Source organism: Hyaena hyaena, unplaced genomic scaffold (assembly GCF_003009895.1).
Source record: "Hyaena hyaena isolate Hyena2069 unplaced genomic scaffold, ASM300989v1 scaffold_306, whole genome shotgun sequence".
Classification (NCBI taxonomy): Eukaryota; Metazoa; Chordata; class Mammalia; order Carnivora; family Hyaenidae; genus Hyaena; species Hyaena hyaena.
In genome coordinates, this window is record NW_024080935.1 from 588,440 (window position 1) to 606,987 (window position 18,548).

The window sequence follows — 18,548 nt, forward strand, 5'->3', positions numbered from 1 at the left end:
CGCCATCCCTTGAGAGCTCTTCCACTGGGGACCCCAAGCCCTGCACATTTGTTTTCTACTTACTTCTGTATACCCACACCATGCCCACCAACTACCAGATTTCAGACTCTCACACCCTGGATCTCCAGCCTGGTATGGGACCATTTTTTCCTGCCCTGCTCCTCAGCCTACCTTCTCTGGCTTTGGACCCACCTGAAACACCCTGCTACTGTGAGTGCCAGCGCCATCTCCCTAATGCTGTAAGGGGGACAAGATTTTCACTTCAAGAAAACTGGTACCTTAGTGGCTCAGTCAGTCAAGCGTTAGACTTTTGATTTCAGCTCAGATCATGATCTCATGGTTCAAGAGATCGAGCCATGTGCTGATGGTGTGGAGCCTGCTTGGGATTCTCTTCATACACCGCCCCCCCCCCCGCCCACGTTCTAACATTTAAAAAAAACGTGAACTTAAAAATACATAAAAAATTGAAACCTAAACAAGGCCAACATCAAGGTAAGAGAACAGTCCCTGGGGGGCTGGGTGTTGTTGGCTTTGAGAGGCAGGACCAGTATCCTCAGACTGTACCGCTACACTGTCCCCACCCACTGCTAGGAGCCACCGTGCCACCTAAGACTTGACAGCTGCCAGCTTACTCTTTTCCAGAGGAAACCAAAGGCAGGTTAAGTTAGTTTAAAATTTTATTTTTTTTTTTTAATTTTTTTTAATATTTTTATGTAATAAAAAGTAAAAGTCCTTGTCCAACCATCCATGTAGGGCATCTGTCTGTCTGTCTGTCTCTCACGCCGGTCACTCAAGTTAATGGGGAAGAAAGAAACGGGGGGGGCCCAAGTCTGAGGTTATAAATAATAGAAAATAAAAGATCTTCCGTCTCCAGCGGGGGATAGATGAGAGGATGGGAGGGCAAGATGGGGTGGGGATGGGCAGGGGCAGAGCAGGAACCCCCCCACCCCCGCTGGACCCTGGCCCTGCCCACTTCGAGCCCCCCCCTTCAAGGTGCTTGGCAGGAATTCCCCAGCTCCCCCGGGGGAAAGGGGGCTTGGGGGGCTGGGACTGGTCCGAGCTGCTGGGGGAAGAGACATAGATCACTCTTCCCTCCGCTCATGGAGGTCTCAGGTCGCGGCCAGGACAATCTTCAGTTCCCCGGGGGGTGGAAGGGGAGCTGCTGGGAGGGATGAGATTGAACTGGTTGGAGGGGAAAGAGAAGAGAGCAGGAGCATTAGAACCCAAGCAGCTGTCCCTTCATCCAATGCCGTCCAGTGTGGGGTGTGGGGGGAGTGTGTGGGTAGGAGCGGCCTCCTCAAGGTGTCTCATGGGGCTGTCAGAAGCACAGATCAATCGCTGTTTCCCAGTGAGCCAGAGCCCTCACTCGTGTGCCCAGCTCAGCCCCCCACACCCCAGCCTGGCCCTGTCTGCTGCGCTGACCTTACCTCGGCTAAGTCAGGAGACAGTCGGGGTCACTGAGAGCTGGGGAGGCAGTGGGGAGGGGGGCTGCTGGATCACAACTGAGCGAGGACGGAGGGAAGCAAAGGACAGAGCCAGGAGCAAGCCCCTGGCGGCGGCGACTGTGGCTTCTGCCCACCCTACATACTTCACAGACAGGTGCAGGTCGGCGGGCGCCCTGTGGGACAGCCCTGCCTCCAAGACCCCTCACTCCCCTCCCAGAACCCGTGCATCCTGCCCCACCTGCAGCCCATCGGCTCTTCCATGCCAAATTCCCCCAGCTAACGAGAACTCACGAATCCTGTCATCGGCTCCTCCTGGAAATCCAGGCGCCTGGCCAGGCTGCTCACCTTGGGGGTGTCCGATGTAGGGGTAGGGTGAGGGTGTGGAAGCTGAGAGTGCAGGCACCCCACTCTGGGGCACCGCGCCTTGGGGGGGGCCCCCATGGCTCTGGGGTGGGTGCAGCAGCATCACCTGGGGCGGGTGGGGAGCCCCAGGGTGAGGGGGCGGGGCTGCTGTGATTCCAGTTTGGACATGGGCCTGCAGAGAAAAACAACAAAATCCCAGCTGGGAGCACTCCAGAAGCCAGACCCAGGCTACAAGAGTCCTGGTGTTCAGAGCACTGAGGAAGGGGGGCAGCAGCAAGGAGCCGGGAACAGGACAGCCCCAGGTCTTGGGTCCCGATGGCAAAACAGACCCTTAAGAAGCAAGTCCCTCGCGCTCTTACCTGGGTAACATGGGCCATGTTGGTGAAGCCGTGGGGCAGCTGCTGGTGGGCATGGATGGCATACACAGCGGCTGGCTGGGGGAAGCTGCTCTGAGGGGACTGGGCAGAAGGTCCCGGTGGCAGAGAAGGTGGTGTGCCTGTCAGGGCCCCTGGGTGGTACAGGTTCTGCTGTGGCTGTCCACTGCCCAGGTGTGGGGCCTGCCCCGCCTGGTGCTGTTAGGGGAAGGGGAAGGGGAAGGGTGAGTGCCACCCCACTCCTCAGGTACCAGGCCTACCACCCATTGATTCCTGATCCTGCCCGCCAGGAATGAGCCCTGGCTTCATGCCCCCTCCTCCAGCCACCCATTCCTGCCCCAACTGCTTGGATCTCCCATGGCAGGCACCTGGACGGGACTGGGGGCCGCATGCTGGGACTGCGGCTGGCTCCCAGTAGGCGTGGTGGCCGGCTGCGGCTGGTGGGCATGGAGCTGCGTAGCATGGTGTGGATAGGACTGGTGAACGGTGGCTACAGCAGGAAAGGGGGGGAGGGGAACAATCAGTGCCAAGCACACCGGAGGGGCTAAGGAGCACAGTCTGAGGGTAGGGGCACAGAACTTACCATAGAGGGCCTGGGGGGTGGGCTGCTCTGCAGAAGGGTACTGAGGGGTGGACGACGACACAATGGCCTGGGGATGGCTCCCCGACGTCAGCATGCGTGGGTTGCTCTGAAGCATGGGGGCAAACACCGGCTGGAAGGACAGAGAGAGGAGTGGTGGGCACATGCTTCTGCCCAATGACCTGCACACAGCACGACTCTGCTTTGTCACAACCACCTCGTTTGACGTTCACAAGGACACAAGCAGGGAGACACTACTTTATCTGCACTTTAGAGAGTACCAGTGCTTCACACAGGTCCTACGAGAACCAGGACTGAGACCTGAGTGACCCTCAGCTCTGTACTCCCATCTCCCTCCCGTGCCTGTTACCTGCGAGGGGTAGTGGGCCATGGGCTGCATCATGGCAGGCTGGCCCGGAAACTGCTGCGGGGTGTAGGGGATGTAGGAAGAGTATGGCGTGGCAGCCACCAGAGGTGGGCCGGCGGCGGCGGCGGCCTGCATCATCGGAGGGGCTGAGGCTGGCTGGTGTTGGTCGGAGCGCTGGGGGGGCAGGGAACCTGGGGAAGGGGAGAGAGGGCCAAGCTTAAGCTCCATCTGCCAAGAGGCAACTGGGCAGCCCCACCGAGCAGCCCTGCTTCACTCTGCTCACCTTTTGCCCCCCGGTACTTGCCCTGCTGTCCAGGCACGGAATTGGATACAGGATATGGATACATCTGAGGCGCCTAAGGACAAGAATACAGATGAGGCTAACAGCTTGCTCACAAATGCCCAGAACAGACCCGACCGGGTCCTCACCAGGTCAACCAAGCCTCTTAGCCTAGACTCACCGGGCCTCTCTTCTCACCTGAACAGCTGGTCCCATGTGGATCTGAGGTATGTAGGAAATGTACTGGGGGCTGTAGAGCCCACTCTGGCCTGCTGTGAGCACCGGGATGGAAGGAGTTGAATGAGTCCGAGGCCCCGGAGAAGTTGGGGTACTGGTGGATTTATTCTGCATTAAGAGACAGAGGACAAGGTGTAATTTTGATCTCTGTATGCCTCTCCTGTGCCTGTAACCGCAACAGCGCTGCACGCCAGATACATTCTACCCTTCATCTTGCTTAAACCTCACGTCGAACCCCGGGAGACAAGTATCCTCAATTTACAGATGAGGAAACCAAAGCAGAAAAGTTAAATGGCTTGTCATTTGAGCCAAATCAGAAGCCTGAATGAAACTCATGTTCAGAACTAGCCCAACACACGTGACCCCTGAGCTAAACACTAAACATGTAACACCTAACCACACACGTTATGACCCCCTGGGCCCCAACGGGACACTTTTAGCCCCAGAGCAGCCCAACTTTCACAGCCCCTCTCCCCGTGCTCTACCTCCCCACTCCCAAGCCTCCCCCAGAGAAACCAGTCCAACTGTGCCCGTCCCATCTCACCACAGACAGCAGAGGCTTTGTGGGATTAAATTCCTTGGCATTGGGGTTCAGCGTGGACTTCTTCACTTGTCTGTGAAAAGAGAAAGTCAGTCGATCCTCACAGTTCGTTCATCTCCCCGAGACCCACCCAGCTCCCCACTCCACTCACTCAGCAACAGGGCCCTCATCCTTGTCGTCTCCCTTGATGAGGCCCACCGGGGGGCTGCCAGTCTGGCTTGGGCAAGGCGGCGGGGGCTGTTCTGGCCCCTCGGCGCCTCCTGCAGGCGGCAGGGGTGCTCTGTCCTCCTTATCAGACACGGACTCCGTCTTGGAAGAGACTGGGGACCCCACTGGCTCTGAAGTCAACAGACCATCGACCTCCTTGTCTTTCCCTTTGGCCTCCTCCTTTAAGATTCGGGGAGGAAAAGCATCCAGGCTGGTCTCAGGGGAGCTACTGGACTGCAGCTGGAAGGAGAAAAACACACATACAGCTCCCAGACAGCTGAGCCAGACCCCAGGCTTGGCTTCCTTCTTTCCACACCTCTGCTATTCCACCTAGTCCTGAGCCTTTTCTATAAGCCCCCTCACCCCTCTCCATCTTTATACCCTGGCTCACCCCCATACTCCTCTCACCTTAAATTGGGCCCCAAACTTTCTCAGTTCTTCCAGTTGAAAGCGTTTCTGTTCATTCTGAAGGCCAGGGACTATGAAAAACAGTTGAAAAGGAAAAAACATGCCTTTTTTTTCTCAAAGGTGGCTACAATGCTGGTAGCCCAAAGGACAAAGAAAACAAGAAAAATAAAGCTCTAGAGTTCTATAGAACGTATTAGGATCACACGCTGACAAGATGCTGTTTCCCAAACCCTAATAGCACTCCTGGTACTAACTGAGGTGCTCTCCCAATCAAAAGGACATTTAGACCTCAGGAAAATAACCTCACCTTTCCCAGCTATCCGGGACAGCTCCTGGGACTCCAGAGTTCTTCCAGGTTCCTTGGCTGGAAGTTCTTTTACTGAGCAAGGAGAGACACATGCCTGAAGGTCCCTTGTGTCCAGAACCACACTCCACACTATCCATTAGCCCTCAACCATCTGGCTCTTACCATCTGTGGGGGCCAATGAGATCTTTGGAGAAGCTGGGGAAATGGAGCCTACTCCAGGATCCACAACTGATGATGTCACAGGGATGGAAGCTGAAGAGGTCGGTACTGCTGAGCCAATGGGGGGCTCAGGACAGGAAGCCGAGATTGGGGCAGGGGCAGCCGACTTGGGAGAGCGCGGGGGATACATCCGGCCCACTGGAAGAAAAGGGAAAGCTGTACGATGGTTACTGCTGGTCAGTGCACAATGGGCATAGGAAACCGACTAGAAACACAGAGTCAGGTTTAGCTTTTTTTTTTTTTAACATGTTAAGGTCACAAACCTAAATTCCTAGCAGAGCAAGACAGGTAAACTTATCAGGTAAAATAGACTCCTGGGCACCATAAAAATTAGGAATGTTATACAGGTGCAGTCATGACTCAGTTCCAGCTAACTAAGGTTATGCTGCAAGACAGATTCAGTTCGCAGAACTTTCTATATTTTCAAAGAAGTAGGAAATTTTCTATTTCTCCTGTCTTAAAATGCTGACAACTGGGACAGCTAGATGGCTCAGTTGGTAAGCATCCAGACTCTTGATTTTGGCTCAGGTCACGATCTCACGATTTGTGAGACTGGGCCCCTGAATCAAGCTCCATGCTGACAGCTGAGAGCCTGCTTGGGATTCTCTCTGTCTCTCTCTCTCTCTCTGCCCCTCCTGTGCATGCTCCCTCTCAAAAAAAACTAAACATTTTTAAAAAATAAAAAAATAAAATGTAACTTAAAAGTTTGTTGTTTTTAATTTTTTTTTTTTTTTTTTTTTTTTTTATTTCTAGGAGAGAGAGAGAGAGAGATGGCGCGAGCAGGGGAGGGTCAGAGAGAGAGGGAGTCACAGACTGAAACAGGCTCCAGGCTCTGAGCTGGCAGTCAGCACAGAGCCCGACGCGGGGCTCGAACCCACGAACCGTGAGATCATGACCCAAGCGAAAGTCGGACGCTTAACCGACTAAGCCACCCAGGCGCCCCTTAATTTTTTTTTTTTAATTTTTATTTATTTCTAGGAGAGAGAGAGCGAGCGTGAGCAGGGGAGGGTCAGAGAGAGAGGGAGATACAGACTCTGAAATAGGCTCCAGGCTCTCAGCTGACAGTCAGCACAGAGCCTGACGCGGGGCTCGAACCCAAGAACCGCGAGATCATGACCTAAGCGAAAGTCGGATGCTTAACCGACTAAGCCACCCAGACGCCCCTGTTGTTGTTTTTTAAAGTAAGCTCTGTGTCCAATGCAGGGCTTGAACTCACAACCCAGAGATCAAGAGTCACATGCTTCTCTGACTGGGCCAATCAGGCACCTTGACAACATTTAAAAAAAAGACCTCTGACAACCACACACAAACCACGGACTGCTACACTAGCATTTCTACACGAGAGAAATGAAGTCTCTTCTAAAAACTGTAAACCCAACCCCCCCCCCTCCCCAAACATCTCGTATCTGGGAAAGGTCTCCCATTCCAGCATTCCAACAACTGCCATTGACACCCCTCCCCCAAACTTCTACTTCTTCACAGAACACTGCTATAATTGTACCTGCAGGAGGTGGTGGAACAGAAGCTTCTCCAGAGGGCCTACTGCTGGGTGAAGACAGAGTCTTGGCACCACCTCTCAGAGGCCGCTGTGCCTTAGGGGACATGCGGGAAGGGCCTGTTTTTTTTTTTTTTTTTTTTTAAAGATGGAGAAAAGAGGCAGAGTATCTGCTATTACATTATCACCAACGCATCATCCTTCCAACCCACCTACCAATTCTCCTTCCCACCTCCTTACTATCCTCTTCCCTACTACCTTCTCCCCACCCCTCCCCTTGCAAAAGCCTGTTTAACTTACCTCCATTGATACCACGCGTCTCAGAACCTGGGCTGGGACTGCTATTGTCAAGATGGTGAGGACCACGAGGTGGCAAAGAGCTAAGGCCAGGGCGGCCACCCCGGGAACTACTGCATCGAACTCCTCCCCGGGGACCTTCCCGAACTCGCTGGGGTAGAGGGATATACTTTCCCTCCCTAGGGAAGAGAGTTCAAGTAAGGTCGATCAGTGACAAAGCCCACACATTTTGGAAAAATGAAGTCTTCCCTCCCAAAACACACATGTGCATGTATACACACACACATCCTTTCTGGTTCCAGCTTTTTGCACTACCCCAAATGAAGATCTGTTCTGGTTATATCTTCTGTGGCTATAAGGCTTGTGACCTTATGATGTGCCAATCCCTGACCTGACCAACCTGGCCGAAGCTCCACATTCTACCACTCCTGACCTATAAGAAAAGTAGTATCATGGTTGTAGGTCAAGGTGGAGCTTTTATAGATTACTGAACATCATGTAGGCTTTGATTTATTTGCATAAAGAGAAGGATAAGACATACAAATGGATTAACATGCAGAGCAAAAAAAAAGTATCATTTTTTTCTCCCCAAACCCATAGGCTTTAAGCTTCGGTACCTTGAACAGATTACTTATCCATTCTAGGCCTCATTCTTAAAGCTGAAAACTGGGAAAAACTACGCACTAAGCTCTATCTTACATAGCTGTGAAGCTTAGACAGGAGTGTTCAAAGCTCCTGGCCCCAGCCCTGGCCTGTACAGAGCCCCAAACAGACCAGGCCACCCCCAGCAATCACCTAGATGCCAAGCTGGGGCTCTCCCGCCCCGAACCCTGCCGCTGGACTGCACTGTGCTTCTCCTCCTCAGTGCGCCCATCATCGTTCTCCATTGCAATCCGCAGGCGGTACTGGGGGCTGGATTCAATCTCTCGAGCCAACTGGGCCGCACGCAGCTCCCGCTGACGAAACTCTTCGGAGTTGTCCTTCTCCAAGGGCACCCTGAGAGGACCACCAGAGACCACCAGCACCCCAGTGCCAGGGGACAAGAGAAAAAAAAAGGAAAATATTTCTATGAGTCCTATCACCAGTTCAGGTGTGTGGATGTTTAACCCCTTCAATAACTCAGCATATATTTAATGGGCATCTACTAGGTCCCAGGCAGAGCAACAAGGCCTATCTCTGAATCTGAGGAGTATTTACATGCATATGTAATTATGTTTTAAGTTCTAGAAGAAAAGCATGGGTAAACGGACAAGAAAGCAGCTAAGCCCACCAATGAGATGGCCTGGTATTTTGAGGGGACGCTACATAAGACAGATTAGAAGTGGGGAGAGGGCACCCGAGACACCTGGAAGAGCATGAACAAATGCTACGGCCTCGTGCCTCAGACTACATCAAGGAAGTACCAAAACACTCACGTGTAAGAAGAAAGACTGCTATCATAGGTGGTCTTCACACCATAGTTCTCCTCGTTGAACTTGAACATTTCATTGGGGTCCCAGCCATTGGACTAAGGAGGGAAGAAGGAGAATGTTTTAAAACTCAACAAGGAAAGCAACATTCTCCTCCACCAGGCTGAAAAAACAAAAATCTGACCAAACTAAGAGTGGAAAACAGAAACAAGGCTGGCAGGAATATCAACTAGTACTAGCAATTGTAGTACAGACTACTAACAACTAATAAAACCAAAGTCTGAAGACCTAACAAATTCATTTCCAGGTTAATGTCCCAGAAAAATCTGGCATATGTACATTGGGACACATGTTCTAAAGTTTGGTAAGGCCCTAAGTTTTTTTTTTTTTTAATGTTTATTTTTGAGAGACAGAGCCCAAGCAAGGGAGGGGCAGAGAGGGAGGGAGACACAGAATCTGAAGTAGGCTCCACGCTCTGAGCTGTCAGCACAGAGGCCTATTAGGGGCTCAAACCCACAAACCGTGAGATCATGAGCTGAAGTCAGACGCTTAACTGACTGAGCTACCCAAGTGCCCCTGTAAGGCACTATTTTTAATGCCAAAATAATGAAACAAAACACCAACCAGTAAAAGAAAAAGAAAATACATTTTGTTGTGTATATATACATATATAAAGAGTAAGACAAAAATCATTAATAGCACTGAGTAGATCTATATACCAACATGAAAAAAAATCAAAAACAACAAAAGGGGAAAAATATTCTTGTGTGAATTAAATATAGAACCATAATGACTTAACTTGTGAGAAATTTTAAATGCTTCAAAGCAGTACTTGTTTTTGGAAGGGACACGGATCCACATGGTCCTCAATTCTTGTCTATACTTTATTAACTTGAAGAAAAAAAACTCCAAGCAAATGTTAATAGTTGTCAATTGCAGATGGTGGGAGAACAGGTATTTGTTCTCTTATTTTTTTTATCTTTCCATTTGGAATCTGACTGCCATCAACAGGCAACAATAAAAGACTTTTCTCCCCCTCCCCAGAAGCAACTCTTGGTTCCAAGAATGACATCACAGTCAACAAACCACACTCAGGCAATAGAAGTGGCCACCCAGCTCTCAGGTTCTCAGGGAAGGGGACTGTACCATGTCAGATTCGAGGTCATAGTCATCACTGTTGCTGTCACCCCCTTCCCAGCGCTGAAGCACCTTCTCTTTGTGCTCCCCATTCACTTTTGAGTTCATGGCAATGGCTGAATCCGTGAACTTGTCTGTGGGAGCAGAGTTGAGGATTAGGAGTCAAGAGATATTTCACAGCCTTCTTCTAACACCCCTCACCTCCCAATGAGTAATTCAGGAGCAGAGAACAGTTTGTGTGTCAGGGCTGGGTGAGGGGAGGGTGAGGGTGGGTGCAGCGTTACAAGCCTCCTCTTAATCGTTCATGAGAAGCAAGGAATTAAAAGCAAAGCAAGGAAAACGTGAAGAACCGCAACACAGGCTGGAATTCATCCCTCCGTATCTTAGGCATCAAGATACATTCACAAGAAAAAATCTAACCATCCTCCTCAGAAAAGAAGATGTTTGTTTACAACAAGAAGAAAGAGAACAAGTCCTTACATAACTGCTCTATGCCCTCTACTCAAAAACTGAGTCTGGCATAACAACGCGACACGATACCTTTAGTAGCATAATTGAAGTCAACATTTCGGAAATGGACAAGCATGACATCACTTGGCTTAAACACCATGGTGTCCACAATATCTTCCCGACAAGGGCCACCTGCTGGCTCAGGTGCTTTCCGGTGTACAGCGTCCACTGCAAGTTCAAACTATAAAAATCCCAGTTCCCAACAGTAAAGGGTTAATATCAAGAAATGTGATGGTCACAATAGGACTATTTTTCTTTTACCCTTTCTAACCTTTTTCCAACACCACAGTCACACAGTCTTCTGAACATCAGCCACAAGGCTAAGTATTTTAACATTAAAGTACCCAGCCCTCAAACTTCCAACCCACATTTTTTAGTGCTTTCAGCACTACACTGGTACAGGCCTACAGAAAGGAGTAACACCACAATGTTGTCCAACACCACTCAACTCACGTCTTCAATGAATCTTTTTCCTTCTCCTTACATGCAACTCCAAAAAGAAGCTAATTTGAGTACACTAACCTTTGAGCTCAGAGTCTTGAAGATACCTTCATAGGTGGTACCATTCTTCACCTTTACATCACAAGTGGAGCCCTGGAACAGAGGAAGAAGTGTCTCCAGTAAACTGGTATATTACATCCCTCAAACAACCTAGGGGTTAAGTGCCCACTTACCACAACAGCTGTAAGAAAATGCAGCATTCTGGAATTGCCGTAAACACCCTCGAACACCTGTCAGTAACACAGAAGAAGAAATAGATACTTGACACCTCCCCTTCCTTCTGAATACCCACACTCTGGTGGCTCTCTGCTCTTCTGAGCCCAACTATTTGTGCATCTACTCTGTCCTATATAAGCGCATGCACCTCTGTACTTTGAGTGTGTGTGTGTAGGAGACGGCACTCACCGGTGACTGTGGGGGGCCCTTTCCTGTGCTTTGTCCCCTATAAGACGAAACAAAAAACTAGTTACTTAAACATTTCAACCCCTCTTACACAATTTATTTCAAAGAACTTGGTATCCTAGAATCACATACCCTGTGAAGATGCCGACTTAGACTACAAACCAATTAACAAGATTTTCAAACTCTCACCTTACAGAGGAAGAAACGCATAGACAGTAAAGCCAGTTAAACACATTTCCTCCAAATGCCACTAAAACAGATCTCAATCAACAACAATGGTTGTCGATTCAACACAACCTTCTCACCTCCAAAAAAAGCAATGCTACAGTAGTCGCAACCAACAACCCACCCCAAACATAAAGGTGAAAGCTCGGGGAATGCATATTCAGGATTCTGAACTACCCAGCTCAGGCATGTTACCTCTCAAAACAGAAAAGACAATCATTTTCATCAGTCTTACGCCCCAAACTCTGGGAGGAAGGTATTCCTTTTAGGATCCACCCTCCTCTCGACCTCTTTTACTCATTCAACATTACCCACTCTGGGAGGGGTCACCGATCGCCCAGTAACCCTGCTGTTCGCTGGCTGATGTAACCGGCGGTTGAGGAGGGCGATGAGGGGGCCGTTGGCAGGGCTGGGGGAACAGCGCAGCCGCAAAAGCCATCCACCGGGAGGCCTCGCCCGGCCTGCGCCTGCGTAGTAAAGCCCACGGGCCTCTAAAATGCCCCCCCTCCGCGGCCAGAACCCACTGCGCCTGCGTGTACCGCCACTCTCAAGTCCATTAACCCCCCACCCCACACACACGAAACCGAGTGGGGTGCACACCACTCATCCACGAACGGCAGGCAAACCCCGCCACGCACACTTCCAAACCCTGCCCTATAGGTTACCCGCGGCTCACGAATGCCCGGGTCATAAGACAGAGCATCCGCGCGCACGTACGAGAAGAGCGCGCGCGCGCTGGAGGTTCCCAGCCCGCAGTCCTCCCGGTTATCCCTCCTTCCGTTCCCCCGCCCACCCCGCTCCCCTCCTACTGGTCAGACCGGGAAGGGGGAGGTAGCAACCCGCTCCCAAGTCCCTCCCTCCCCATTGGCCAAACTGTGGGCCGCGCGCCCCCCTCCATTGGCTACGGCCGGGGACCCCTTCCCGCAGCTGACTCCCCATTGGCTGAAGCCGGGGACCGCGAGACCCTTCGTGGTAATGGAGCCGGGGACCCCGATCACCTCTTCGCCCCCCCAACTCCTCATTCTGACGGCGCTGTCGGGATGCACCCCGTCTGCCCTTAAGGCCTGAGTCTCGAGCCCTGACTACGCTCTGAGAGCCGAGCACGGCCCCTAAATGTCCCGATGGCCGCCCGGGGACCCCTTCCCTCTGACCTGTTAGGACCTGCGGGGGCCCACCCCCAGCCTCACGGGAGTTCCTCACCCTCCCCGGCGCCCGTCAAAGGTGGCCACGCTAGGTACCCGCCTCGCACGGTGTCCTCGGGTCCCGGCCGCTGGGCCGGAGCCGAGCCGAGCCGCCGCCGCCCCGCAGCTTAGGCTCCAGCACCCAGAAACCCACCCCTCCTCACCTGGCGCTGCCGATAGCCGCTGCCCCTGGCCTCTCCTGATGCTGCTGCTGCGGCGGCGGCTGCGGCGCCAAAATGCCCTCGGCTCCCCGGCGGAGCCCGCACCCGGCGGCGGCTGCAGGCCCCAGGCAGGGAGAAGCGGCCGCGGGAGGCCCTGGGGGAGCCGAGGTGGAGGCCAGGGGCCCCGGGAGGCCGCCGTTGGGAGGGCTGGTGCCCCCGGGAGGCCGGCGGGCCACGGCCTGTTGCGTGGGGGGCGGCTGCTGGGGCTGGGAGGTCTGTTGTGGCGGCTGAGGCTTCAACATGATGGCAGCGTCCGGAAGGGGAATTAGGGGGAAGGGAGGGAGAGAGGAGGCTGGGGCTAGGCCCCCGCCGGAGAGCGCGGGAAGCGAAGGGGATTGGGAAGCTGGCGACCCGCCGTTGGCGGGCGGGGGGAGCCCCGCGGTGTCGGGGGTGGATAGAGAAGACCGCGGCGCGAGGAAGCGCCGCGAGGCGGAAGGGGAGGGGGTCCCGCGGGCCGGAGGAAAGCGAGAGGGCGCGAGCCGGCCTGGCGCGCGTGCGCGTCGCCGGGGAAAGAGGAGGAGCGCGCGGGCGGGAGCTCCCGAAGGGGGAGGGGCGGGCAGGAGAGAACGGCGGCACGAAAGGTCCGCGCGCACCGGGGCGGTTGGCTCCGCGCGGGAGAGGGGAGAATAACAAGAGGCGAATCTCGCACCCCTAGCCTTTGGAGTGGGGAAGGAGCAGCGCGGGTGCTCACGCGCGCCAAAGATTTAGAGTCCCTAGCTCTCAAACAGCTCTAGGGGTTGGTGGCCGCTGTCGCTTCACAATGAGCGTGTGAAGCGCTGGAGGAGGAGCCGAAGTAGCCGAGAGGAAGGAAGAGCCGGCTGCCCCGCCCACGCCGGTGGTGTAGCGTCGGGATGCCTCCGCAGTTGTGTGAGATGTCAAGACGTAGCGTGCAGTTCTTCCGCCATTTGGGTCCTCGTGGGCGGAGTCTAAGTGCAAAGAAATCCCGGGTATAGACAAGCGACCGCGCTTCTATTAAGGCGGGTGGTGGTGGGTTTCTTGAGGAGGTACTCTTGACCTTGTCTGCTGTAAATAAAAGACTGATAGACACTCAGCATATTGCAGATAAATCTATGCCAAGCCCTAACTTATTTTAAACTTCATTGATTTAAGTCCTAAATGGTTTCTCCGTGCGCTAGAATGAACCGGTAGAGTGTAGTAACGGAGAGAACTGAAGGTCAAAGTATTTAGGGTCTAATTCAAAATTCTTGATACTTAGCTCTGCGATGAAGCCAGCCTTCATCCTTTCAAAATTAGTTGGGCATTAGGACATTAGGCTAGATGCACTGGATACAACTGTAATTTAACCAATTCGTGTCTTCCAAGGAGTTCAAGCTAATTGTTGACGCAGATAGTTAGATGAGATCTATCAGGTGAAGCATATGAGAGCAAATCGGAGTTACACTGAATCCAGCGTTGAGGGATGAATTTCTAGGCAGAGGGAATAGGATGTGATGAGATAAAACGTCAACGTGGCAGGAATATAAAATTAAAGAAGTTTTTTAAAATGAGACCTGGGACTAGATTTTAAAGAGACTTGGACATTATGCTCAAAGTAGTGGGAAGCCTTTCACAGAAAAGGAAGAGACCAGATTTACATTTTTAGAGGAGTACTCTTTGCAATGTGGAGAATGTGGTAGAGCAGTGATGCGTCTGTGGTCTTAACTCTAGTGAAACTTTCAATATCTCAATCTCTCTTCACTCCAGGCATTAGCATTGGAAGCCTTCCCAAACCCTCTACTGCAAACAGGCATGATACCTAGCTAAAAGCTGGTCTTACTTTTTGGGAAGTATTCCTTCGCCCCATCTCACTCCAGGCATCAAGTGTGTTACGTTCCCCCTTAATGTGCTTGCCAGGCAAATTGCCCCACTTCATTCTAAGACCCCCTTTAGTTTTGTCTTCTTGCTTGTGTCTGCTCCCTAAGAGTTGGGATCTTAACTCCTACTGTACCTGCAGTATCTAACACAATACAGGAAGTCAACTGATTACTTATGAAAGGAATGGATCTGAGAGGTATCTTAAAGACCACGTCTCCTGGATGCCTAAATAATACAGATCTGGCATTTTCCTGGTGTTACTGGCACCACTGAGTGCCCTGCCACCTCTCCAGCTTCTCTGTGCGCACCTCTGTCTCTCCCGCCCGCATCAAATTCTTCTAAGTTTTAGCCTCATGAAACTCCCATTTGAATGACACACCCTGCTCTTTTTCAACTCTTCCTTTACTTGTGCTGTTTCTTCACCCACCTTCTCATTCTTCAAGCTCGGGTGTCCATTCTTTTGAACATCCTGTTACTGACTTCCTCCTCCAGGCTCTCAGAATACTGGGATGGTTTTGCTTATACAGACCCTGAGGTTATAAGGGGCAGGGACTGTATTTACCTATTTCCCTATCTTTCATGTCTAGCTCAGTGGCTGGCACACAGTCACTCAAATAATTTGGTAAATGCATGGAATGTTGTCTTGTTATATGCAGTTTAGAAAATATATCACTGTAATTTGATATGGAGTGATTTCCAGGAAGAAAGTAAAGTTTAAAGTCTGTGCTACCTCTTGTTCAAGGAAGAAGGGAAAATAAAGAAACAAATGTATCTGCAAATTTTTGCAAAAGAAAACACAAAAAGTATGAGGGATCCTTGGCTGTTTATGTTCTTGTTGAAGGAAACAACAGAGGGGTGTCTGGGTGGCTCAGTCGGTTAAGCTTCCGATGTTGGTTGAAGTCTCTATCTGGTGGTTCATGAGTTCAAGACCTGTGTTGGGCTCTGTGCTGACATCTTAGGGACCGAAGCCCACTTCGGATTCTGTGTCTCCCTCTCTTTCTGCCCCTCCACCATTCACACACACTCTCTTAAAAATAAATAAACTTTTTTTTTTTTTAAAGGAAACAATGGAGCTCTGGGGAGAGGGAGATGCTTCTTTGAGTATACTTTTTCATATAACTTTGACTCTTTGAAAATGTTTTATTTATTTTTGAGAGAGAGATAGAGACAGCATGAGCAGGGGAGGGTCAGAGAGAGAAGGAGACACAGAATCCAAAGATAGGCTCCAGGCTCTGAGCTAGCTGTCAGCACAGAGCCCGACGTGGGGCTCAAAACCACAAACTGTGAGATCATGACCTGAGCTGAAGTTGGACGCTTAACTGACTGAGCCACCTGGGTGCCCCAACTTTTTTCTTTTAATGTAAGCTCTACGCCCAATGTGGGGCTTGAACTCACCACCCCAAGATCAAAAGTCGCATACCTCAACAAGGAAGCAAGCTAGGCACCCCTAATGGTAAACATTTTCAACAAATTAAATCAACACAGATGGAGAGTTGCTTAAATCAGATATAAATAAGTGATGAGTAAAAGTAACCCATTGAAAGAGGAAAAATAGAACTAATTCAAGTAACTTTCAGGCATTCTGTGTCTAAAGAAAAAAGAACTGCAAACCTTAAGTTCTTGTTAGTAGGTTTGCTAGGTAGTGGCATGGCAATTATGAAATTGTTTTGGGTATGGGGATTGAACATGAAAGTAAACATTAGACATTGCTGAGAACAGGGATTCTCATGCGGAAGTAGGGAGAAGCAGATATGGAATGAAAGAAGTGAGCAAAACTTTAGTGGAGCTGGATTGGAACAGGAAATATCAGTACAAAATTTATGGAAAAAATAGATGATTGATTGATATACACATACCTAGTTCCCAGATCTTGGTTTCTACATATTCCACGGAAAGATCCCAGGTCTGAGGGCCCTTTGAAGCCTCCTTCTTGATTCCAGCTTGGGGAGAAGCAAAGGAGTTTGGAATATTTTGTTGTGCCAGGAAATAGGTACTAAAAAAAAGTATTAGGGCATTAAAGGGAGATAGGAGCCATCTTGAAGAGGTAAAATCTGACACAATTTGAGATCACAATATAGAAGCATAGTAATAGGTTATAGCCCATTGAATAAAAGAAGAATTCATACATCTATACTGTTAATAGGTATACATATACATGCATACACACATAAAAAGAAAGATACAGGAGAAATAACAAGACTTGTATTCTTCAAAACTGTTCCATGGCATGAAAGACAAAGAAAAGTTGAGGAACTGTTCCAGGTTAAGAAGGCTAAAATGATAAAAAAAAATAAGTGAACTACATCTTGGCCTAGATCAAGAAAAAACAAAAAACAAAAAGGCAACTGCTATAAAAGACATGGGGAAAATTGATAAATTTGTAATACAGACTATATAATACATCCATGATAATTTCCTTATTGTGATAACTACTGTAGATGTGTAAAAGTATATTCTTAGTAAATATACACTTATGTATTATATGGGACAAAGGAATATGATATATCCAGCCTACTCTTATATGGTTCAAAGTATGTATATGTATTTTCTTTTGTTCACACAGATAAAATGATGAAGCAAATATGGCAAAATATTAACTAGTGAATCTGGATAAACTTAATTTTTATTTTTTGTTTATTTTAAGATTTCATTTTTTAAATAATCTCTACACCCAATGTGGGGTTCAAACTCACAACCCCAAGATCAAGAGTTGTATGTTCTTTTGACTGAGACAGCCAGGTGCCCCATTCCGGGTAAACTTCATATTGAAGTTCGTTGTAGTAGCCCTTCAACTTCTTTGTAAGTTTGAAATTATATTCAAAATAAAGAATTTACATATAAATAAGTAAATATTGTCTGACACCCCTAAAGTTAGGGAAAGGAGTGAGAGTAAACCACTTAATTATATATACTAAACATCCACAAACTCATTGATGAATTAAGTGAGCAGTTTTTAGTTCTCAGGAATACCCTTAGGCGCCACAGCAGTGTTCACTGCATTTTATTCACATGTATCTGAGAAGCAGTCCCAGTTTGAGGCTCAAATGATACTAGGACCCTATTCATACAAACCAGTGAGGCCATATTCCTCACTTAAGACATGGCAGAGAGTGGCTGCAGCAACAAGATGAGACGTTCCTTATGATGAAAGTCAATTCAACTATATCTCCCCAACACACATCCCTACAAGGACAACTTTCCTTCATAAACGCCAAAATGTTTTTCAAGAAGAGGCAGCATCTGGTAGCAGAAAGATATGGCCCAGCAGAGAAGAATTCTAGCTCCACCGACTACAGCAAGTGATTGGACCTCTGGTGCCCCAGGCTCAATCTAAAAGGAGAGGTCAGAATAGAGGAAGGGTACCAAATTCAAATGCCTACATGAGTAAGCTGGTAATAAAAAAGAGTGAAGCAAGGAGGCGTCATGACAAACTGGAGAGCATGCGCTTTGTCTAAAAGGGGTGCCTACAGATCCCGGAGTGGCTCAGTCAGTTAAGCCTCTGACTTTGGCTCAGTCATGCTCTCATGGTTCATGAGTTTGAGCCCTGTGCTGGGCTTCCTGCTGATAGCACAGAGCCTGCTTTGGATCATCTTCCCCCCTCTTTATGTGCCCCTCATAAAGAGGGCTCATGCATGAGGGTGCAAGCTCTCTCTCTCTCTCTCAAAAATAAACATGTTAAATAAAGAAATGAATGAATGAATGAACGAACAAACAAACAAACAAACAAATAAATAAGATACCTGCTTCTCAGTTCCAGTCAACTTCTGCTGGGTAGGGTTGTGTTCCAGGATTGCCAGAGATCTTGACATGGAACGTTCTCCAGAATAGATCACATACTAAGACAAAACAAGTCTTAAGAAATCAAAAGATCAAAGTCATACCATGCATATTTTCTGACCACAACACTACGAAACTAGAAGTCAACCACAAGAAAAAAAATCTGGAAAGAGCACAAAAACGTGGAGGTTAAAAAAACATGCTACCGAACAATGAATGGGTCGACCAAGAAATCAAAGAACAAATGAAA

The 18,548-nt window shown here is 49.6% G+C and overlaps 1 protein-coding gene and 1 long non-coding RNA gene across 22 annotated transcripts; both read right to left on the reverse strand.

Moving 5' to 3' along the window:
- Positions 1 to 659: 659 nt before the first annotated feature.
- Positions 660 to 13,604, reverse strand: ATXN2L (ataxin 2 like). Of its 21 annotated transcripts, none has more exons than XM_039247760.1 (24): positions 12,650 to 13,603; positions 11,083 to 11,119; positions 10,851 to 10,907; positions 10,699 to 10,770; positions 10,207 to 10,357; positions 9,676 to 9,800; positions 8,536 to 8,627; positions 7,916 to 8,116; positions 7,124 to 7,299; positions 6,830 to 6,943; positions 5,272 to 5,484; positions 5,110 to 5,181; positions 4,803 to 4,873; positions 4,339 to 4,634; positions 4,191 to 4,260; positions 3,608 to 3,754; positions 3,413 to 3,485; positions 3,133 to 3,320; positions 2,766 to 2,895; positions 2,551 to 2,672; positions 2,168 to 2,380; positions 1,791 to 1,980; positions 1,428 to 1,464; positions 660 to 1,159 (listed from the first exon to the last, which is right to left on the reverse strand). In XM_039247760.1, exons 1-23 carry the CDS (start codon positions 12,946 to 12,948, stop codon positions 1,433 to 1,435), a joined length of 3,141 nt encoding a protein of 1,046 aa, XP_039103691.1. In that variant the 5' UTR covers positions 12,949 to 13,603; the 3' UTR covers positions 660 to 1,159; positions 1,428 to 1,432. The 21 variants fall into 21 exon arrangements, 19 of the variants coding, with proteins under 19 accessions (XP_039103691.1, XP_039103697.1, XP_039103686.1 ...); XM_039247758.1 differs by having other exon boundaries at positions 1,092 to 1,182; XM_039247766.1 differs by lacking the exons at positions 1,428 to 1,464; positions 1,791 to 1,980 and adding an exon at positions 1,737 to 1,790 and having other exon boundaries at positions 5,272 to 5,466; positions 12,650 to 13,604.
- A 97-nt stretch (positions 13,605 to 13,701) lies between these two features.
- On the reverse strand, positions 13,702 to 18,333 carry LOC120242199. The gene is made up of 3 exons (XR_005531034.1): positions 18,262 to 18,333; positions 16,378 to 16,514; positions 13,702 to 14,134 (listed from the first exon to the last, which is right to left on the reverse strand). It is a non-coding gene; the product is annotated as an uncharacterized LOC120242199 (long non-coding RNA).
- Between the last annotated feature and the right edge of the window lie 215 nt (positions 18,334 to 18,548).

What these genes read in the sequence shown, in the direction of transcription:
- ATXN2L (XM_039247763.1), bottom strand. Translation starts at nt 12,948, where the DNA reads ATGTTGAAGCCTCAGCCGCCACAACAGACCTCCCAGCCCCAGCAGCCG. An exon ending in CTTCAATTATGCTACTAAAG is followed by an intron (nt 9,801 to 10,206) that starts GTATCGTGTCGC and finishes CTGCTCCCACAG; the next exon opens with ACAAGTTCACGGATTCAGCC. An exon ending in CACCCCCCAGGCCCTCTATG is followed by an intron (nt 2,673 to 2,765) that starts GTAAGTTCTGTG and finishes TTCCTGCTGTAG; the next exon opens with CCACCGTTCACCAGTCCTAT.